General features: G+C 31.6%; 1 protein-coding gene across 1 annotated transcript; it reads left to right on the forward strand.

Moving 5' to 3' along the window:
• Nucleotides 1-2185: 2185 nt before the first annotated feature.
• LOC141387600 (chromatin-remodeling complex ATPase chain Iswi-like) lies at nucleotides 2186-5555 on the forward strand. The gene is made up of 2 exons (XM_073957503.1): nucleotides 2186-2391; nucleotides 2509-5555. The coding sequence occupies exons 1-2, from the start codon at nucleotides 2341-2343 to the stop codon at nucleotides 4372-4374; spliced, it is 1917 nt and encodes a 638-aa protein (XP_073813604.1). The 5' UTR covers nucleotides 2186-2340; the 3' UTR covers nucleotides 4375-5555.
• Nucleotides 5556-25864: the final 20309 nt, after the last annotated feature.

The following is a 25864-nucleotide window of genomic DNA, read 5'->3' on the forward strand; positions in this document are numbered from 1 at the left end:
AGGTGATTTCAGCCAAGAGAACCCCCAAAATGAAGTCCACAATATATAATTGCGTACATAACAACATGTTGCTTTTTAAGGAAAAATTACCCCATTACCAGTCAAAATTCGCTGTATGGAAGTACACAAATTTAAGTTGTATACTTAATTTTACTCGATTTTCGAAAAAAGACACTCCGAACGAAGTGTATCTTCAACTTGTTGCAGAATATATATCAAAGCAATCCGATTGGGTGTTCTTATATACGGATGCGTCAAAATACAATTTAACTTCTGCTTATGCAGTTGTTGATGAAAATGGAAGAACAATTGGAGCAAAATGTTTAAAAGACAACGCATCAATTTTTACTGCTGAAGCAGCTGGAGTATTACACGCCCTAAACTTAGCTTTGGAATCAAATAAAAAAACTGCTATATTCACGGACAGTCTATCTGTCGTAAAAGCTGTTTGTAATATTTCTAATAACAAATGGATATCAATAAATAAAATACGTGATATTCTAATGGAAAATAAAAGTAATGTGCAACTTGTTTGGATCCCAGGACACGTTGGGCTAACCGGAAACGTTTGGGCAGACACGGCCGCAAAATACGCTTGCTCTGCGCCATTGATAACAGATGATCTAATGGAAAAATGTGACTTAAAAAAACAAATTAAAACAACGTTACAACAACACGTTGCAGAACAATGTATAAGCTTTCAACACAGGCACTATAACCTTGTAAACCCAGACTGTCAAAGCCCATCCTATCCCTCCAATATTGAAAAAAGAAAAATTCGAGTTTTCTCGCGCCTTCGAATGGGACACACCATCACAACACACCTCCATCTGATTAATAAAAACCTTAACAACAAATGCCAAAGATGCGACGGAGACATCATATGTACGGTTGAACACATTTTTACTGAATGCAATTCTTTACGCCATCACCAAAACAAATTTCTTCAAAACAAAGGAATAGATATCCTACAAATCCCAACTGTGGAAAATATTGATGCTGCATTCAATTTCATATCTTCTTGTAAAATTCCTATATAATACCTATATCCAAATGTATATTATTACATAGCTGATAGCCATTGCTGCTAATGCTATTTTTCCATATTATTTACCTTATATTAAATATAAGTTAAATATGAATAAATAAATAATAAATAAATAATAAAGCATTGTAGAAACGTAATCTAAAACGAACCCTGTTTTATTTGGTACAAATCGTATCGGGGAATAAAATAACGTCTACACGGAGATTAGTTAAATCTAATTTCGTAACAGTATGAAGTATGATTTTGTAGTAGTTTGAGCGTTGCGATGCATATAGGCTTGCTAGCTTCTTCATCACAATACACATCTGAATAAATAAATATATAAAAAAATAAATAAATAATAAAATAAATAAATTCATAAATAAAATGGCATAAAAAGCGAAAATTTTGAAAATTATTAATCGATTGTGGTGCATCATTTTAATGTTCAATTTAAAAATGATCATTTGTTATTTTTTGGAAAAATGTTAGTATACTGTGAATGGAATATTTTTGTATGACATCTTAAAGACAACTTTCAGACTTGTTTTTTGAATTGCTAAAAAATCTCAAGCCGTTACCAAGTTGTCGAAGTTTACATTTTTTTTTTATTTCAGGTTGCATCATTTTCAGTGACAGTCACTGTATATGGATTGTCAAAACCCCAAAACTTGCATGTGTGACGTAGGCGTCCAGACAACTGCAAAAACAATTTGGCCTATTTCCGTACTTTATAAAGTGGTAAAAATTGTAAAAACTTTTTAGTTCTGGAACAGAGCTATTGTAAAATTGTGAATGAAAACCATCGATTTCCTTTTGTTTTCCTTTCACAGATTTTGTTTTTGTTCATGATATTTTGTTGTCAACACATTTCAATTATTTGACCTGTTCCCGTACTTTATAAAGTGGTAAAAGTCGTAAACGATTTTCATATACATTTTGTGTTCGGGAACGCAAAATGTGTAAAAGTGGTAAAAATTGTAAAAATTTTTTAGATAGCTGGGAGATAGCCGACAAATGTATGTGTGTTAGTAAATCAGAGTTGTATTTGAAGAAAAATTGTAGTAAGTCTGAGTTGAATTCAATTTCTTCAACATGTGAACCACCCTTATCTTAAACTATACAATCATACGTTACGTTACAACTAATTACACATGGAATTCTCCTAGTATAAACAACCTTTGGTTTTTGCGAAAAAGTAAAAGCCCGCAAAAACACAAGCATTCCAAACAATTGCAATTCGTCCATTCATTGTTAACAGTTGCTAAATTTTTTCGGGAGTATTGAATCCAGCTAGCTTGGCTTTGAATAAAATGAAACGCCTTCAGAAGGAAAATGTTCTGGGAGTAAATAAGGAGAATTTGGTAAGTTGGTAATTTTTTTTTTGGGCAATGAAATGCTTGTTAGCAGAACTTGGAAAATACTTCCCGCCCGCTTCGAAATCATTCATTAAATCTACATTTTTTAAATCCATTTTATAGGCCAACAACAAGCGTAAAATGTCAGGCGAAGCAATAGATTCGCAAGCAAAGAAACAACGTTTGGCCTTTGAAGAAGCAGAGGAGACTTATCGTCATCAACGTTTGGAATATCTACTTAAACAGAGTGAAGAAATTGCGAGTTTCATTTCTTCGAAGGTAAAAATTAACAACAATAAAGAGAATGGACCAGCGAAACCTACGAAAAAATTATCCCAACGTAAAAGTACAACTAGTAAACAACGCATTGTCGAAGACATTAAAAACAACAACAGTGGAGGAGGTTGTCACTTCGATTCATCTCCCAGCTATATCAAAGGACAAATGCGCGATTATCAGATTGAAGGTTTAAATTGGATGATATCATTACATGAGAATGGTGTTGCTGGAATACTGGCAGACGAAATGGGTCTCGGTAAAACTTTGCAGTGCATATCGCTGTTGGGTTATTTAAAACACTATTGTAATGAGGCTGGTCCTCATTTAGTAATTGTACCCAAATCTACTTTACAAAATTGGATAAATGAATTCCAAAGATGGTGTCCAACTATAAAGGCCATTAGTTTCATTGGGCTAAAACAAGAACGGAATAGAATCAAAAGAGATGTTTTAGAGCCCGGTGGATGGGATGTCTGTGTGACTACCTATGATATGATAATTTATGAAACTCCTGCTTTAAAGAAAATACAATGGCGTTATATGGTTATTGATGAGGCGCATCGCATTAAAAACGAAAAAACAAAAGGAGCCAAACTAATAAGACTGATTAGCACAAAAAATAGGCTACTACTAACCGGTACCCCAATACAGAATAATTTGCATGAGCTTTGGTCTCTGTTGAATTTTATGCTGCCTGATATATTCAATAGCGCAAACGATTTTGATCGATGGTTTGGTACAGAGGCATGTTTGGATGATGAAGCTTTGGTAAAAAGATTACAGGCGATATTGCAGCCTTTCCTCCTAAGACGTGTTAAAACGGATGTGGAGAAAAATTTAAAGGTAAAGAAGGTAACCAAAATATATGTGGGCATGACGAGAATGCAAAAAGAATGGTACAAGAACATACTCAATCGGGATGTTTCAACAATAAGAAACCAGGATGGCAGTATGAGTAAACTGCGTATTATCAATATCCTAATGCAATGTCGCAAGTGTACAAACCATCCGTATTTATTCGAAGGTGCTGAACCTGGACCCCCGTATACCACGGACATGCATATTGTCAATAATTCGGCCAAAATGATGGTTCTCGATAAGCTGTTGCCCAAATTGCGTGCCCAGGGATCAAGAGTATTGATTTTTTCACAATTTACCACCATGTTAACCATCTTGGAAGATTATTGTACATGGCGTGAATATCCCTATTGTCGCCTGGATGGTTCTACGGAATATGAAAAACGTTCTGAGATGATAGAGCAATACAATGCTAAAAACTCAAAAATGTTTATTTTTATGCTCTCTACAAGGGCCGGTGGTTTGGGCATAAATTTAACTACGGCCGATGTGGTCATATTCTATGATTCGGATTTTAATCCTCAAATGGATTTACAGGCAATGGATCGTGCCCATCGTATTGGTCAAACGAAAAAAGTACGTGTTTTCCGTTTGATTACGGAAAATACAGTGGAAGAAAAAATCATTAATTTGTCTGAAAAGAAATTGCAATTGGATAAAACCGTCATACAAAAGGGAAAAAATCCATTTATATTGTCCAGTGATGTACTCTTGAATTTAGTACTTGCGGAAAAAATGGACGAGAGAGAAGATTATGTTATATCAGACGAAGAAATCGATCGAATATTGGCCGATGATGACGATGATGATGAGAATAATAATAATGAAAAGCCAGTTAAAGGAATTAAATAAATTTTGACAGAGTTAATATAAGAAAATTTATTTTTTTAAAGTTATGTAAAAATGCTAAATTTAGTTTCTTAAGAAGGCTTTATAGGTACTTCTATCAAAACTACCCTACTTGATGCCGACTTGAGTTGTTGCATCCGATTTTTTAATTTTTTGGAGGCTATAATTATTTAGTTTGTAACGTCGAAAGATATTTTTGTTTGCTACTTATATTTTCCTGTTTACAGTGTTTTATTTAACTTGCTTTGGCGTCCGTTTAGTTCAAACACAGTTGCAGTTGACCAATCGGACTAATACTTTGCACACTTTTCAGATTTGGATGACAATACATGAATTTGATTGGTCCATTTTACAGTGTTATAACGGGGTTTTATTTAAATTGCATTTCAAATCTGGTAACTCAAGTGTTTTAAGGATTTTGTCTTCATTTTTAGCCAGAATTGGCTGTAACTTACATTTGGAGTTCCCAATGGTACAGAAACTTCCCCACCAAATATTATGGTCATAAGTCCAGGTTTTTGTATAGCCTTTATATATAGCGGTACTACTGGTGGCAAAATTAAACGGCAAGCGTTTTATTTGAGAGATTCCATCATGAGAAAGAATATATTTATTGAGGCTAAGCGACAAATTATTTTCTAGTTTTTAATGCGTTTCTAAATAAATAAAACACTGAAACTTATTTTTTTAATTATTTTATATTTGTCACATTCTTCACATGTGGACAATAATGTGAATTTTTAAAGATTAGTACAAACACTTTAAACTAATTTTAAAATGTATTACAATGAAAAATTGTTTTATTTTTTTCTATGTTTTTTTTATGTTTTCTTGTAGCGGTCTAAGCATTTGTTGGCCTAAGAATATTGCGTTTTAAGTTATTTAAAAATTAATTATAATTTTAAAGAAATGTTAAACTGTTAAGTTCATTATCGAATTACTATTCCATAATTATTTATTTTTTATCTTATTACTTTTTTATGTAATACAAATCACCGTCCCCGAGGCCTGCCAAATTTGATATTATAAAATTTGAGTTATAAGTAGAATTATTTTGATTTTGCCCTCTAATATAGATATTTATTTTGTTTAGAGATTACAATCCTTATGTATTTTTATGCCATAATCCTTTAAGATTCTTCATAATATGAAATAAATGTGTTAGTGTTCAAGTTTTATGAAAATGCCATATGTTCACGTTGACTTTTATTACACTGGAAGACTTGTTATGTTTGAGTTCAAGTTTGACTGCAAGTGACCCTAATAATCTGATCTGCTGTTGTCACTGAAAACCCAAACAACAAATGGGGGCTGTAGAAATATTTATTTGGTGCTGAGCAAACTCTCTCGGCCTGATATATTATCATCGTCCAAAGTATAATTATTGCCTACACCACACTGTTATAAAGGGAAGTATTTCTTTTTTGCAGTAACCAAGTAACCAATCTGAATTTTTTAAGGAATACCTTATTCATCCACCGTCAGACCAATAAACGTGGATTTTTTAAAGGATATTTTTCCACTCACCATCAGACCAATAAACGTGGTTTTTTAAAGATTATTTTTACACCCACCATCAGACCAATAAACGTGGATTTTTTAAAGATTATTTTTACACCTACCATCAAACCAATAAACGTGATTTTTTTAAAGATTATTTTTACACCCACCATCAGACCAATAAACGTGGATTTTTTAAAGATTATTTTTACACCCACCATCAGACGAATAAACGTGGATTTTTTAAAGATTATTTTTACACCCTCCATCAGACCAATAAACGTGGATTTTTTAAAGAATATTTTTTCACCCACCATCAGACCAATAAACGTGGATTTTTTAAAGATTATTTTTACACCCACCATCAGACGAATAAACGTGGATTTTTTAAAGATTATTTTTACACCCACCATCAGACGAATAAACGTGGATTTTTTAAAGATTATTTTTACACCCACCATCAGACCAATAAACGTGGATTTTTTAAAGATTATTTTTACACCCACCATCAGACCAATAAACGTGGATTTTTTAAAGATTATTTTTACACCCACCATCAGACCAATAAACGTGGATTTTTTAAAGATTATTTTTACACCCACCATCAGACCAATAAACGTGGATTTTTTAAAGATTATTTTTACACCCACCATCAGACCAATAAACGTGGATTTTTTAAAGATTATTTGTACACCCACCATCAGACCAATAAACGTGGATTTTTTAAAGATTATTTTTACACCCACCATCAGACCAATAAACGTGGATTTTTTAAAGATTATTTTTACACCCACCATCAGACCAATAAACGTGGATTTTTTAAAGATTTTTTTTACACCCACCATCAGACCAATAAACGTGGATTTTTTAAAGATTATTTTTACACCCACCATCAGACCAATAAACGTGGATTTTTTAAGGAATTTGTTTTCACCCACCATCAGACCATTAAACGTGGATTTTTTAAGGAATTTGTTTTCACCCACCATCAGACCAATAAACGTGGATTTTTTAAAGATTATTTTTACACCCACCATCAGACCAATAAACGTGGATTTTTTAAGGAATTTGTTTTCACCCACCATCAGACCATTAAACGTGGATTTTTTAAGGAATTTGTTTTCACCCACCATCAGACCAATAAACGTGGATTTTTTAAAGATTATTTTTACACCCACCATCAGACCAATAAACGTGGATTTTTTAAAGATTATTTTTACACCCACCATCCGACCAATAAACGTGGATTTTTTAAAGATTATTTTTACACCCACCATCAGACCAATAAACGTGGATTTTTTGAAGATTATTTTTACACCCACCATCAGACCAATAAACGTGAATTTTTTAAAGATTATTTTTACACCCACCATCAGACCATTAAACGTGGATTTTTTAAAGATTATTTTTACACCCACCATCAGACCAATAAACGTGGATTTTTAAAGATTATTTTTACACCCACCATCAGACCAATAAACGTGGATTTTTAAGGAATATTTTTTCATCCACCATCCGACCAATAAACGTGGATTTTTTAAGGAATATTTTTTCATCCACCATCCGACCAATAAACGTGGATTTTTTAAAGATTATTTTTACACCCACCATCAGACCCATAAACGTGGATTTTTAAGGAATATTTTTTCATCCACCATCCGACCAATAAACGTGGATTTTTAAGGAATATTTTTTCATCCACCATCCGACCAATAAACGTGGATTTTTTAAAGATTATTTTTACACCCACCATCAGACCAATAAACGTGGATTTTTTAAAGATTATTTTTACACCCACCATCAGACCAATAAACGTGGATTTTTTAAAGATTATTTTTACACCCACCATCAGACCAATAAACGTGGATTTTTTTTAGAATATTTTTTCACCCACCATCAGACAAATAAACGTGGATTTTTTAAAGATTATTTTTACACCCACCATCAGACCAATAAACGTGGATTTTTTAAAGATTATTTTTACACCCACCATCAGACCAATAAACGTGGATTTTTTAAAGATTATTTTTACACCCACCATCAGACCAATAAACGTGGATTTTTTAAAGATTATTTTTACACCCACCATCAGACCAATAAACGTGGATTTTTTAAAGATTATTTTTACACCCACCATCAGACCAATAAACGTGGATTTTTTAAAGATTATTTTTACGCCCACCATCAGACCAATAAACGTGGATTTTTTAAAGATTATTTTTACACCCACCATCAGACCAATAAACGTGGATTTTTTAACGATTATTTTTACACCCACCATCAGACCAATAAACGTGGATTTTTTAAAGATTATTTTTACACCCACCATCAGACCAATAAACGTGGATTTTTTAAAGATTATTTTTACACCCACCATCAGACCAATAAACGTGGATTTTTTAAAGATTATTTTTACACCCACCATCAGACCAATAAACGTGGATTTTTTAAAGATTATTTTTACACCCACCATCAGACCAATAAACGTGGATTTTTTTTAGAATATTTTTTCACCCACCATCAGACAAATAAACGTGGATTTTTTAAAGATTATTTTTACACCCACCATCAGACCAATAAACGTGGATTTTTTAAAGATTATTTTTACACCCACCATCAGACCAATAAACGTGGATTTTTTAAAGATTATTTTTACACCCACCATCAGACCAATAAACGTGGATTTTTTAAAGATTATTTTTACACCCACCATCAGACCAATAAACGTGGATTTTTTAAAGATTATTTTTACACCCACCATCAGACCAATAAACGTGGATTTTTTAAAGATTATTTTTACACCCACCATCAGACCAATAAACGTGGATTTTTTAAAGATTATTTTTACACCCACCATCAGACCAATAAACGTGGATTTTTTAAAGATTATTTTTACACCCACCATCAGACCAATAAACGTGGATTTTTTAAAGATTATTTTTACACCCACCATCAGACCAATAAACGTGGATTTTTTAAAGATTATTTTTACACCCACCATCAGACCAATAAACGTGGATTTTTTAAAGATTATTTTTACACCCACCATCAGACCAATAAACGTGGATTTTTTAAAGATTATTTTTACACCCACCATCAGACCAATAAACGTGGATTTTTTAAAGATTATTTTTACACCCACCATCAGACCAATAAACGTGGATTTTTTAAAGATTATTTTTACACCCACCATCAGACCAATAAACGTGGATTTTTTAAAGATTATTTTTACACCCACCATCAGACCAATAAACGTGGATTTTTTAAAGATTATTTTTACACCCACCATCAGACCAATAAACGTGGATTTTTTAAAGATTATTTTTACACCCACCATCAGACCAATAAACGTGGATTTTTTAAAGATTATTTTTACACCCACCATCAGACCAATAAACGTGGATTTTTTAAAGATTATTTTTACACCCACCATCAGACAAATAAACGTGGATTTTTTAAAGATTATTTTTACACCCACCATCAGACCAATAAACGTGGATTTTTTAAAGATTATTTTTACACCCACCATCAGACCAATAAACGTGGATTTTTTAAAGATTATTTTTACACCCACCATCAGACCAATAAACGTGGATTTTTTAAAGATTATTTTTACACCCACCATCAGACCAATAAACGTGGATTTTTTAAAGATTATTTTTACACCCACCATCAGACCAATAAACGTGGATTTTTTAAAGATTATTTTTCAATAAACGTGGATTTTTTAAAGATTATTTTTACACCCACCATCAGACCAATAAACGTGGATTTTTTAAAGATTATTTTTACACCCACCATCAGACCAATAAACGTGGATTTTTTAAAGATTATTTTTACACCCACCATCAGACCAATAAACGTGGATTTTTTAAAGATTATTTTTACACCCACCATCAGACCAATAAACGTGGATTTTTCAAAGATTATTTTTACACCCACCATCAGACCAATAAACGTGGATTTTTTAAAGATTATTTTTACACCCACCATCAGACCAATAAACGTGGATTTTTTAAAGATTATTTTTACACCCACCATCAGACCAATAAACGTGGATTTTTTAAAGATTATTTTTACACCCACCATCAGACCAATAAACGTGGATTTTTTAAAGATTATTTTTACACCCACCATCAGACCAATAAACGTGGATTTTTTAAAGATTATTTTTACACCCACCATCAGACCAATAAACGTGGATTTTTTAAAGATTATTTTTCAATAAACGTGGATTTTTTAAAGATTATTTTTACACCCACCATCAGACCAATAAACGTGGATTTTTTAAAGATTATTTTTACACCCACCATCAGACCAATAAACGTGGATTTTTTAAAGATTATTTTTACACCCACCATCAGACCAATAAACGTGGATTTTTTAAAGATTATTTTTACACCCACCATCAGACCAATAAACGTGGATTTTTTAAAGATTATTTTTACACCCACCATCAGACCAATAAACGTGGATTTTTTAAAGATTATTTTTACACCCACCATCAGACCAATAAACGTGGATTTTTTAACGATTATTTTTACACCCACCATCAGACCAATAAACGTGGATTTTTTAAAGGATATTTTTCCACTCACCATCAGACCAATAAACGTGGTTTTTTAAAGATTATTTTTACACCCACCATCAGACCAATAAACGTGGATTTTTTAAAGATTATTTTTACACCTACCATCAAACCAATAAACGTGATTTTTTTAAAGATTATTTTTACACCCACCATCAGACCAATAAACGTGGATTTTTTAAAGATTATTTTTACACCCACCATCAGACGAATAAACGTGGATTTTTTAAAGATTATTTTTACACCCTCCATCAGACCAATAAACGTGGATTTTTTAAAGAATATTTTTTCACCCACCATCAGACCAATAAACGTGGATTTTTTAAAGATTATTTTTACACCCACCATCAGACGAATAAACGTGGATTTTTTAAAGATTATTTTTACACCCACCATCAGACGAATAAACGTGGATTTTTTAAAGATTATTTTTACACCCACCATCAGACCAATAAACGTGGATTTTTTAAAGATTATTTTTACACCCACCATCAGACCAATAAACGTGGATTTTTTAAAGATTATTTTTACACCCACCATCAGACCAATAAACGTGGATTTTTTAAAGATTATTTTTACACCCACCATCAGACCAATAAACGTGGATTTTTTAAAGATTATTTTTACACCCACCATCAGACCAATAAACGTGGATTTTTTAAAGATTATTTGTACACCCACCATCAGACCAATAAACGTGGATTTTTTAAAGATTATTTTTACACCCACCATCAGACCAATAAACGTGGATTTTTTAAAGATTATTTTTACACCCACCATCAGACCAATAAACGTGGATTTTTTAAAGATTTTTTTTACACCCACCATCAGACCAATAAACGTGGATTTTTTAAAGATTATTTTTACACCCACCATCAGACCAATAAACGTGGATTTTTTAAGGAATTTGTTTTCACCCACCATCAGACCATTAAACGTGGATTTTTTAAGGAATTTGTTTTCACCCACCATCAGACCAATAAACGTGGATTTTTTAAAGATTATTTTTACACCCACCATCAGACCAATAAACGTGGATTTTTTAAGGAATTTGTTTTCACCCACCATCAGACCATTAAACGTGGATTTTTTAAGGAATTTGTTTTCACCCACCATCAGACCAATAAACGTGGATTTTTTAAAGATTATTTTTACACCCACCATCAGACCAATAAACGTGGATTTTTTAAAGATTATTTTTACACCCACCATCCGACCAATAAACGTGGATTTTTTAAAGATTATTTTTACACCCACCATCAGACCAATAAACGTGGATTTTTTGAAGATTATTTTTACACCCACCATCAGACCAATAAACGTGAATTTTTTAAAGATTATTTTTACACCCACCATCAGACCATTAAACGTGGATTTTTTAAAGATTATTTTTACACCCACCATCAGACCAATAAACGTGGATTTTTAAAGATTATTTTTACACCCACCATCAGACCAATAAACGTGGATTTTTAAGGAATATTTTTTCATCCACCATCCGACCAATAAACGTGGATTTTTTAAGGAATATTTTTTCATCCACCATCCGACCAATAAACGTGGATTTTTTAAAGATTATTTTTACACCCACCATCAGACCCATAAACGTGGATTTTTAAGGAATATTTTTTCATCCACCATCCGACCAATAAACGTGGATTTTTAAGGAATATTTTTTCATCCACCATCCGACCAATAAACGTGGATTTTTTAAAGATTATTTTTACACCCACCATCAGACCAATAAACGTGGATTTTTTAAAGATTATTTTTACACCCACCATCAGACCAATAAACGTGGATTTTTTAAAGATTATTTTTACACCCACCATCAGACCAATAAACGTGGATTTTTTTTAGAATATTTTTTCACCCACCATCAGACAAATAAACGTGGATTTTTTAAAGATTATTTTTACACCCACCATCAGACCAATAAACGTGGATTTTTTAAAGATTATTTTTACACCCACCATCAGACCAATAAACGTGGATTTTTTAAAGATTATTTTTACACCCACCATCAGACCAATAAACGTGGATTTTTTAAAGATTATTTTTACACCCACCATCAGACCAATAAACGTGGATTTTTTAAAGATTATTTTTACACCCACCATCAGACCAATAAACGTGGATTTTTTAAAGATTATTTTTACGCCCACCATCAGACCAATAAACGTGGATTTTTTAAAGATTATTTTTACACCCACCATCAGACCAATAAACGTGGATTTTTTAACGATTATTTTTACACCCACCATCAGACCAATAAACGTGGATTTTTTAAAGATTATTTTTACACCCACCATCAGACCAATAAACGTGGATTTTTTAAAGATTATTTTTACACCCACCATCAGACCAATAAACGTGGATTTTTTAAAGATTATTTTTACACCCACCATCAGACCAATAAACGTGGATTTTTTAAAGATTATTTTTACACCCACCATCAGACCAATAAACGTGGATTTTTTTTAGAATATTTTTTCACCCACCATCAGACAAATAAACGTGGATTTTTTAAAGATTATTTTTACACCCACCATCAGACCAATAAACGTGGATTTTTTAAAGATTATTTTTACACCCACCATCAGACCAATAAACGTGGATTTTTTAAAGATTATTTTTACACCCACCATCAGACCAATAAACGTGGATTTTTTAAAGATTATTTTTACACCCACCATCAGACCAATAAACGTGGATTTTTTAAAGATTATTTTTACACCCACCATCAGACCAATAAACGTGGATTTTTTAAAGATTATTTTTACACCCACCATCAGACCAATAAACGTGGATTTTTTAAAGATTATTTTTACACCCACCATCAGACCAATAAACGTGGATTTTTTAAAGATTATTTTTACACCCACCATCAGACCAATAAACGTGGATTTTTTAAAGATTATTTTTACACCCACCATCAGACCAATAAACGTGGATTTTTTAAAGATTATTTTTACACCCACCATCAGACCAATAAACGTGGATTTTTTAAAGATTATTTTTACACCCACCATCAGACCAATAAACGTGGATTTTTTAAAGATTATTTTTACACCCACCATCAGACCAATAAACGTGGATTTTTTAAAGATTATTTTTACACCCACCATCAGACCAATAAACGTGGATTTTTTAAAGATTATTTTTACACCCACCATCAGACCAATAAACGTGGATTTTTTAAAGATTATTTTTACACCCACCATCAGACCAATAAACGTGGATTTTTTAAAGATTATTTTTACACCCACCATCAGACCAATAAACGTGGATTTTTTAAAGATTATTTTTACACCCACCATCAGACCAATAAACGTGGATTTTTTAAAGATTATTTTTACACCCACCATCAGACCAATAAACGTGGATTTTTTAAAGATTATTTTTACACCCACCATCAGACCAATAAACGTGGATTTTTTAAAGATTATTTTTACACCCACCATCAGACCAATAAACGTGGATTTTTTAAAGATTATTTTTACACCCACCATCAGACCAATAAACGTGGATTTTTTAAAGATTATTTTTACACCCACCATCAGACCAATAAACGTGGATTTTTTAAAGATTATTTTTACACCCACCATCAGACCAATAAACGTGGATTTTTTAAAGATTATTTTTACACCCACCATCAGACCAATAAACGTGGATTTTTTAAAGATTATTTTTACACCCACCATCAGACCAATAAACGTGGATTTTTTAAAGATTATTTTTACACCCACCATCAGACCAATAAACGTGGATTTTTTAAAGATTATTTTTACACCCACCATCAGACCAATAAACGTGGATTTTTTAAAGATTATTTTTACACCCACCATCAGACCAATAAACGTGGATTTTTTAAAGATTATTTTTACACCCACCATCAGACCAATAAACGTGGATTTTTTAAAGATTATTTTTACACCCACCATCAGACCAATAAACGTGGATTTTTTAAAGATTATTTTTCAATAAACGTGGATTTTTTAAAGATTATTTTTCAATAAACGTGGATTTTTTAAAGATTATTTTTACACCCACCATCAGACCAATAAACGTGGATTTTTTAAAGATTATTTTTACACCCACCATCAGACCAATAAACGTGGATTTTTTAAAGATTATTTTTACACCCACCATCAGACCAATAAACGTGGATTTTTTAAAGATTATTTTTACACCCACCATCAGACCAATAAACGTGGATTTTTTAAAGATTATTTTTACACCCACCATCAGACCAATAAACGTGGATTTTTTAAAGATTATTTTTACACCCACCATCAGACCAATAAACGTGGATTTTTTAAAGATTATTTTTACACCCACCATCAGACCAATAAACGTGGATTTTTTAAAGATTATTTTTACACCCACCATCAGACCAATAAACGTGGATTTTTTAAAGATTATTTTTACACCCACCATCAGACCAATAAACGTGGATTTTTTAAAGATTATTTTTCAATAAACGTGGATTTTTTAAAGATTATTTTTACACCCACCATCAGACCAATAAACGTGGATTTTTTAAAGATTATTTTTACACCCACCATCAGACCAATAAACGTGGATTTTTTAAAGATTATTTTTACACCCACCATCAGACCAATAAACGTGGATTTTTTAAAGATTATTTTTACACCCACCATCAGACCAATAAACGTGGATTTTTTAAAGATTATTTTTACACCCACCATCAGACCAATAAACGTGGATTTTTTAAAGATTATTTTTACACCCACCATCAGACCAATAAACGTGGATTTTTTAACGATTATTTTTACACCCACCATCAGACCAATAAACGTGGATTTTTTAAAGATTATTTTTACACCCACCATCAGACCAATAAACGTGGATTTTTTAAAGATTATTTTTACACCCACCATCAGACCAATAAACGTGGATTTTTTAAAGATTATTTTTACACCCACCATCAGACCAATAAACGTGGATTTTTTTTAGAATATTTTTTCACCCACCATCAGACAAATAAACGTGGATTTTTTAAAGATTATTTTTACACCCACCATCAGACCAATAAACGTGGATTTTTTAAAGATTATTTTTACACCCACCATCAGACCAATAAACGTGGATTTTTTAAAGATTATTTTTACACCCACCATCAGACCAATAAACGTGGATTTTTTAAAGATTATTTTTACACCCACCATCAGACCAATAAACGTGGATTTTTTAAAGATTATTTTTACACCCACCATCAGACCAATAAACGTGGATTTTTTAAAGATTATTTTTACACCCACCATCAGACCAATAAACGTGGATTTTTTAAAGATTATTTTTACACCCACCATCAGACCAATAAACGTGGATTTTTTAAAGATTATTTTTACACCCACCATCAGACCAATAAACGTGGATTTTTTAAAGATTATTTTTACACCCACCATCAGACCAATAAACGTGGATTTTTTAAAGATTATTTTTACACCCACCATCAGACCAATAAACGTGGATTTTTTAAAGATTATTTTTACACCCACCATCAGACCAATAAACGTGGATTTTTTAAAGATTATTTTTACACCCACCATCAGACCAATAAACGTGGATTTTTTAAAGATTATTTTTACACCCACCATCAGACCAATAAACGTGGATTTTTTTTAGAATATTTTTTCACCCACCATCAGACAAATAAACGTGGATTTTTTAAAGATTATTTTTACACCCACCATCAGACCAATAAACGTGGATTTTTTAAAGATTATTTTTACACCCACCATCAGACCAATAAACGTGGATTTTTTAAAGATTATTTTTACACCCACCATCAGACCAATAAACGTGGATTTTTTAAAGATTATTTTTACACCCACCATCAGACCAATAAACGTGGATTTTTTAAAGATTATTTTTACACCCACCATCAGACCAATAAACGTGGATTTTTTAAAGATTATTTTTACACCCACCATCAGACCAATAAACGTGGATTTTTTAAAGATTATTTTTACACCCACCATCAGACCAATAAACGTGGATTTTTTAAAGATTATTTTTACACCCACCATCAGACCAATAAACGTGGATTTTTTAAAGATTATTTTTACACCCACCATCAGACCAATAAACGTGGATTTTTTAAAGATTATTTTTACACCCACCATCAGACCAATAAACGTGGATTTTTTTTAGAATATTTTTTCACCCACCATCAGACAAATAAACGTGGATTTTTTAAAGATTATTTTTACACCCACCATCAGACCAATAAACGTGGATTTTTTAAAGATTATTTTTACACCCACCATCAGACCAATAAACGTGGATTTTTTAAAGATTATTTTTACACCCACCATCAGACCAATAAACGTGGATTTTTTAAAGATTATTTTTACACCCACCATCAGACCAATAAACGTGGATTTTTTTTAGAATATTTTTTCACCCACCATCAGACAAATAAACGTGGATTTTTTAAAGATTATTTTTACACCCACCATCAGACCAATAAACGTGGATTTTTTAAAGATTATTTTTACACCCACCATCAGACCAATAAACGTGGATTTTTTAAAGATTATTTTTACACCCACCATCAGACCAATAAACGTGGATTTTTTAAAGATTATTTTTACACCCACCATCAGACCAATAAACGTGGATTTTTTAAAGATTATTTTTACACCCAACATCAGACCAATAAACGTGGATTTTTTAAAGATTATTTTTACACCCAACATCAGACCAATAAACGTGGATTTTTTAAAGATTATTTTTACACCCAACATCAGACCAATAAACGTGGATTTTTTAAAGATTATTTTTACACCTACCATCAGACCAATAAACGTGGATTTTTTAAAGATTATTTTTACACCCACCATCAGACCAATAAACGTGGATTTTTTAAAGATTATTTTTACACCCACCATCTGACCAATAAACGTGGAGTTTTTGAAAATTATTTTTACACCCACCATCTGACCAATAAACGTGGAGTTTTTAAAAATTATTTTTACACCCACCATCAGACCAATAAACGTGGATTTTTAAAGATTATTTTTACACCCACCATCAGACCAATAAACGTGGATTTTTTAAAGATTATTTTTACACCCACCATCAGACCAATAAACGTGGATTTTTTAAAGATTATTTTTACACCCACCATCAGACCAATAAACGTGGATTTTTTAAAGGATATTTTTACACCCACCATCAGACCAATAAACGTAGATTTTTATAAGAATATTTTTACACCCACCATCAGACAATAAACGTGGATTTTTTAAAGATTATTTTTACACCCACCATCAGACCAACAAACGTGGATTTTTTAAAGATTATTTTTACACCCACCATCAGACCAATAAACATGGATTTTTTAAAGATTATTTTTACACCCACCATCAGACCAATAAACGTGGATTTTTAAAGATTATTTTTACACCCACCATCAGACCAATAAACGTGGATTTTTAAGGAATATTTTTTCATCCACCATCCGACCAATAAACGTGGATTTTTTAAGGAATATTTTTTCATCCACCATCCGACCAATAAACGTGGATTTTTTAAAGATTATTTTTACACCCACCATCAGACCCATAAACGTGGATTTTTAAGGAATATTTTTTCATCCACCATCCGACCAATAAACGTGGATTTTTAAGGAATATTTTTTCATCCACCATCCGACCAATAAACGTGGATTTTTTAAAGATTATTTTTACACCCACCATCAGACCAATAAACGTGGATTTTTTAAAGATTATTTTTACACCCACCATCAGACCAATAAACGTGGATTTTTTAAAGATTATTTTTACACCCACCATCAGACCAATAAACGTGGATTTTTTTTAGAATATTTTTTCACCCACCATCAGACAAATAAACGTGGATTTTTTAAAGATTATTTTTACACCCACCATCAGACCAATAAACGTGGATTTTTTAAAGATTATTTTTACACCCACCATCAGACCAATAAACGTGGATTTTTTAAAGATTATTTTTACACCCACCATCAGACCAATAAACGTGGATTTTTTAAAGATTATTTTTACACCCACCATCAGACCAATAAACGTGGATTTTTTAAAGATTATTTTTACACCCACCATCAGACCAATAAACGTGGATTTTTTAAAGATTATTTTTACGCCCACCATCAGACCAATAAACGTGGATTTTTTAAAGATTATTTTTACACCCACCATCAGACCAATAAACGTGGATTTTTTAACGATTATTTTTACACCCACCATCAGACCAATAAACGTGGATTTTTTAAAGATTATTTTTACACCCACCATCAGACCAATAAACGTGGATTTTTTAAAGATTATTTTTACACCCACCATCAGACCAATAAACGTGGATTTTTTAAAGATTATTTTTACACCCACCATCAGACCAATAAACGTGGATTTTTTAAAGATTATTTTTACACCCACCATCAGACCAATAAACGTGGATTTTTTTTAGAATATTTTTTCACCCACCATCAGACAAATAAACGTGGATTTTTTAAAGATTATTTTTACACCCACCATCAGACCAATAAACGTGGATTTTTTAAAGATTATTTTTACACCCACCATCAGACCAATAAACGTGGATTTTTTAAAGATTATTTTTACACCCACCATCAGACCAATAAACGTGGATTTTTTAAAGATTATTTTTACACCCACCATCAGACCAATAAACGTGGATTTTTTAAAGATTATTTTTACACCCACCATCAGACCAATAAACGTGGATTTTTTAAAGATTATTTTTACACCCACCATCAGACCAATAAACGTGGATTTTTTAAAGATTATTTTTACACCCACCATCAGACCAATAAACGTGGATTTTTTAAAGATTATTTTTACACCCACCATCAGACCAATAAACGTGGATTTTTTAAAGATTATTTTTACACCCACCATCAGACCAATAAACGTGGATTTTTTAAAGATTATTTTTACACCCACCATCAGACCAATAAACGTGGATTTTTTAAAGATTATTTTTACACCCACCATCAGACCAATAAACGTGGATTTTTTAAAGATTATTTTTACACCCACCATCAGACCAATAAACGTGGATTTTTTAAAGATTATTTTTACACCCACCATCAGACCAATAAACGTGGATTTTTTAAAGATTATTTTTACACCCACCATCAGACCAATAAACGTGGATTTTTTAAAGATTATTTTTACACCCACCATCAGACCAATAAACGTGGATTTTTTAAAGATTATTTTTACACCCACCATCAGACCAATAAACGTGGATTTTTTAAAGATTATTTTTACACCCACCATCAGACCAATAAACGTGGATTTTTTAAAGATTATTTTTACACCCACCATCAGACCAATAAACGTGGATTTTTTAAAGATTATTTTTACACCCACCATCAGACCAATAAACGTGGATTTTTTAAAGATTATTTTTACACCCACCATCAGACCAATAAACGTGGATTTTTTAAAGATTATTTTTACACCCACCATCAGACCAATAAACGTGGATTTTTTAAAGATTATTTTTACACCCACCATCAGACCAATAAACGTGGATTTTTTAAAGATTATTTTTACACCCACCATCAGACCAATAAACGTGGATTTTTTAAAGATTATTTTTACACCCACCATCAGACCAATAAACGTGGATTTTTTAAAGATTATTTTTACACCCACCATCAGACCAATAAACGTGGATTTTTTAAAGATTATTTTTACACCCACCATCAGACCAATAAACGTGGATTTTTTAAAGATTATTTTTACACCCACCATCAGACCAATAAACGTGGATTTTTTAAAGATTATTTTTACACCCACCATCAGACCAATAAACGTGGATTTTTTAAAGATTATTTTTACACCCACCATCAGACCAATAAACGTGGATTTTTTAAAGATTATTTTTCAATAAACGTGGATTTTTTAAAGATTATTTTTCAATAAACGTGGATTTTTTAAAGATTATTTTTACACCCACCATCAGACCAATAAACGTGGATTTTTTAAAGATTATTTTTACACCCACCATCAGACCAATAAACGTGGATTTTTTAAAGATTATTTTTACACCCACCATCAGACCAATAAACGTGGATTTTTTAAAGATTATTTTTACACCCACCATCAGACCAATAAACGTGGATTTTTTAAAGATTATTTTTACACCCACCATCAGACCAATAAACGTGGATTTTTTAAAGATTATTTTTACACCCACCATCAGACCAATAAACGTGGATTTTTTAAAGATTATTTTTACACCCACCATCAGACCAATAAACGTGGATTTTTTAAAGATTATTTTTACACCCACCATCAGACCAATAAACGTGGATTTTTTAAAGATTATTTTTACACCCACCATCAGACCAATAAACGTGGATTTTTTAAAGATTATTTTTCAATAAACGTGGATTTTTTAAAGATTATTTTTACACCCACCATCAGACCAATAAACGTGGATTTTTTAAAGATTATTTTTACACCCACCATCAGACCAATAAACGTGGATTTTTTAAAGATTATTTTTACACCCACCATCAGACCAATAAACGTGGATTTTTTAAAGATTATTTTTACACCCACCATCAGACCAATAAACGTGGATTTTTTAAAGATTATTTTTACACCCACCATCAGACCAATAAACGTGGATTTTTTAAAGATTATTTTTACACCCACCATCAGACCAATAAACGTGGATTTTTTAACGATTATTTTTACACCCACCATCAGACCAATAAACGTGGATTTTTTAAAGATTATTTTTACACCCACCATCAGACCAATAAACGTGGATTTTTTAAAGATTATTTTTACACCCACCATCAGACCAATAAACGTGGATTTTTTAAAGATTATTTTTACACCCACCATCAGACCAATAAACGTGGATTTTTTTTAGAATATTTTTTCACCCACCATCAGACAAATAAACGTGGATTTTTTAAAGATTATTTTTACACCCACCATCAGACCAATAAACGTGGATTTTTTAAAGATTATTTTTACACCCACCATCAGACCAATAAACGTGGATTTTTTAAAGATTATTTTTACACCCACCATCAGACCAATAAACGTGGATTTTTTAAAGATTATTTTTACACCCACCATCAGACCAATAAACGTGGATTTTTTAAAGATTATTTTTACACCCACCATCAGACCAATAAACGTGGATTTTTTAAAGATTATTTTTACACCCACCATCAGACCAATAAACGTGGATTTTTTAAAGATTATTTTTACACCCACCATCAGACCAATAAACGTGGATTTTTTAAAGATTATTTTTACACCCACCATCAGACCAATAAACGTGGATTTTTTAAAGATTATTTTTACACCCACCATCAGACCAATAAACGTGGATTTTTTAAAGATTATTTTTACACCCACCATCAGACCAATAAACGTGGATTTTTTAAAGATTATTTTTACACCCACCATCAGACCAATAAACGTGGATTTTTTAAAGATTATTTTTACACCCACCATCAGACCAATAAACGTGGATTTTTTAAAGATTATTTTTACACCCACCATCAGACCAATAAACGTGGATTTTTTTTAGAATATTTTTTCACCCACCATCAGACAAATAAACGTGGATTTTTTAAAGATTATTTTTACACCCACCATCAGACCAATAAACGTGGATTTTTTAAAGATTATTTTTACACCCACCATCAGACCAATAAACGTGGATTTTTTAAAGATTATTTTTACACCCACCATCAGACCAATAAACGTGGATTTTTTAAAGATTATTTTTACACCCACCATCAGACCAATAAACGTGGATTTTTTAAAGATTATTTTTACACCCACCATCAGACCAATAAACGTGGATTTTTTAAAGATTATTTTTACACCCACCATCAGACCAATAAACGTGGATTTTTTAAAGATTATTTTTACACCCACCATCAGACCAATAAACGTGGATTTTTTAAAGATTATTTTTACACCCACCATCAGACCAATAAACGTGGATTTTTTAAAGATTATTTTTACACCCACCATCAGACCAATAAACGTGGATTTTTTAAAGATTATTTTTACACCCACCATCAGACCAATAAACGTGGATTTTTTTTAGAATATTTTTTCACCCACCATCAGACAAATAAACGTGGATTTTTTAAAGATTATTTTTACACCCACCATCAGACCAATAAACGTGGATTTTTTAAAGATTATTTTTACACCCACCATCAGACCAATAAACGTGGATTTTTTAAAGATTATTTTTACACCCACCATCAGACCAATAAACGTGGATTTTTTAAAGATTATTTTTACACCCACCATCAGACCAATAAACGTGGATTTTTTTTAGAATATTTTTTCACCCACCATCAGACAAATAAACGTGGATTTTTTAAAGATTATTTTTACACCCACCATCAGACCAATAAACGTGGATTTTTTAAAGATTATTTTTACACCCACCATCAGACCAATAAACGTGGATTTTTTAAAGATTATTTTTACACCCACCATCAGACCAATAAACGTGGATTTTTTAAAGATTATTTTTACACCCACCATCAGACCAATAAACGTGGATTTTTTAAAGATTATTTTTACACCCAACATCAGACCAATAAACGTGGATTTTTTAAAGATTATTTTTACACCCAACATCAGACCAATAAACGTGGATTTTTTAAAGATTATTTTTACACCCAACATCAGACCAATAAACGTGGATTTTTTAAAGATTATTTTTACACCTACCATCAGACCAATAAACGTGGATTTTTTAAAGATTATTTTTACACCCACCATCAGACCAATAAACGTGGATTTTTTAAAGATTATTTTTACACCCACCATCTGACCAATAAACGTGGAGTTTTTGAAAATTATTTTTACACCCACCATCTGACCAATAAACGTGGAGTTTTTAAAAATTATTTTTACACCCACCATCAGACCAATAAACGTGGATTTTTAAAGATTATTTTTACACCCACCATCAGACCAATAAACGTGGATTTTTTAAAGATTATTTTTACACCCACCATCAGACCAATAAACGTGGATTTTTTAAAGATTATTTTTACACCCACCATCAGACCAATAAACGTGGATTTTTTAAAGGATATTTTTACACCCACCATCAGACCAATAAACGTAGATTTTTATAAGAATATTTTTACACCCACCATCAGACAATAAACGTGGATTTTTTAAAGATTATTTTTACACCCACCATCAGACCAACAAACGTGGATTTTTTAAAGATTATTTTTACACCCACCATCAGACCAATAAACATGGATTTTTTAAAGATTATTTTTACACCCACCATCTGACCAATAAACATGGATTTTTTAAAGATTATTTTTACACCCACCATCAGACCAATAAACGTGAATTTTTTAAAGATTATTTTTACACCCACCATCTGACCAATAAACATGGATTTTTTAAAGATTATTTTTACACCCACCATCAGACCAATGAACGTGGATTTTTTAAAGATTATTTTTACACCCACCATCAGACCAATAAACGTGGATTTTTTAAAGATTATTTTTACACCCACCATCAGACCAATAAACGTGGATTTTTTAAAGATTATTTTTACACCCACCATCAGACCAATAAACGTGGATTTTTTAAAGATTATTTTTACAACCACCATCTGACCAATAAACATGGATTTTTTAAAGATTATTTTTACACCCACCATCAGACCAATGAACGTGGATTTTTTAAAGATTATTTTTACACCCACCATCAGACCAATAAACGTGGATTTTTTAAAGATTATTTTTACACCCACCATCAGACCAATAAACGTGGATTTTTTAAAGATTATTTTTACACCCACCATCTGACCAATAAACATGGATTTTTTAAAGATTATTTTTACACCCACCATCAGACCAATGAACGTGGATTTTTTAAAGATTATTTTTACACCCACCATCAGACCAATAAACGTGGATTTTTTAAAGATTATTTTTACACCCACCATCAGACCAATAAACGTGGATTTTTTAAAGATTATTTTTACACCCACCATCTGACCAATAAACATGGATTTTTTAAAGATTATTTTTACACCCACCATCAGACCAATGAACGTGGATTTTTTAAAGATTATTTTTACACCCACCATCAGACCAATAAACGTGGATTTTTTAAAGATTATTTTTACACCCACCATCAGACCAATAAACGTGGATTTTTTAAAGATTATTTTTACACCCACCATCAGACCAATAAACGTGGATTTTTTAAAGATTATTTTTACAACCACCATCAGACCAATAAACATGGATTTTTTAAAGGATATTTTTACACCCACCATCAGACAATAAACGTGGATTTTTTAAAGATTATTTTTACACCCACCATCAGACCAACAAACGTGGATTTTTTAAAGATTATTTTTACACCCACCATCAGTCCAATAAACGTGGATTTTTTAAAGATTATTTTTACACCCACCATCAGACCAATAAACGTGGATTTTTTAAAGATTATTTTTACACCCACCATCAGACCAATAAACGTGGATTTTTTAAAGATTATTTTTACACCCACCATCAGACCAATAAACGTGGATTTTTTAAAGATTATTTTTACACCCACCATCAGACCAATAAACGTGGATTTTTTTAAGATTATTTTTACACCCACCATCAGACCAATAAACGTGGATTTTTTTAAGATTATTTTTACACCCACCATCAGACCAATAAACGTGGATTTTTTAAAGATTATTTTTACACCCACCATCAGACCAATAAACGTGGATTTTTTTTAAGAAAATTTTGTCACCCACCATCAGTCCAATAAACGTGGATTTTTTAAAGATTATTTTTACACCCACCATCAGACCAATAAACGTGGATTTTTTAAAGATTATTTTTACACCCACCATCAGACCAATAAACGTGGATTTTTTAAAGATTATTTTTACACCCACCATCAGACCAATAAACGTGGATTTTTTAAAGATTATTTTTACACCCACCATCAGACCAATAAACGTGGATTTTTTTAAGATTATTTTTACACCCACCATCAGACCAATAAACGTGGATTTTTTAAAGATTATTTTTACACCCACCATCAGACCAATAAACGTGGATTTTTTAAAGATTATTTTTACACCCACCATCAGACCAATAAACGTGGATTTTTTAAAGATTATTTTTACACCCACCATCAGACCAATAAACGTGGATTTTTTAAAGATTATTTTTACACCCACCATCAGACCAATAAACGTGGATTTTTTAAAGATTATTTTTACACCCACCATCAGACCAATAAACGTGGATTTTTTTAAGATTATTTTTACACCCACCATCAGACCAATAAACGTGGATTTTTTAAAGATTATTTTTACACCCAC

Source organism: Musca autumnalis, unplaced genomic scaffold (genome assembly GCF_047663935.1).
Source record: "Musca autumnalis isolate F117 unplaced genomic scaffold, ASM4766393v1 scaffold_5, whole genome shotgun sequence".
Classification (NCBI taxonomy): Eukaryota; Metazoa; Arthropoda; class Insecta; order Diptera; family Muscidae; genus Musca; species Musca autumnalis.

Coding starts and splice junctions, on each gene's coding strand:
- LOC141387600 (XM_073957503.1), top strand. CDS start 2,341: ATGAAACGCCTTCAGAAGGAAAATGTTCTGGGAGTAAATAAGGAGAAT. Junction 2,392..2,508: donor GAGTAAATAAGGAGAATTTG/GTAAGTTGGTAA, acceptor TCCATTTTATAG/GCCAACAACAAGCGTAAAAT.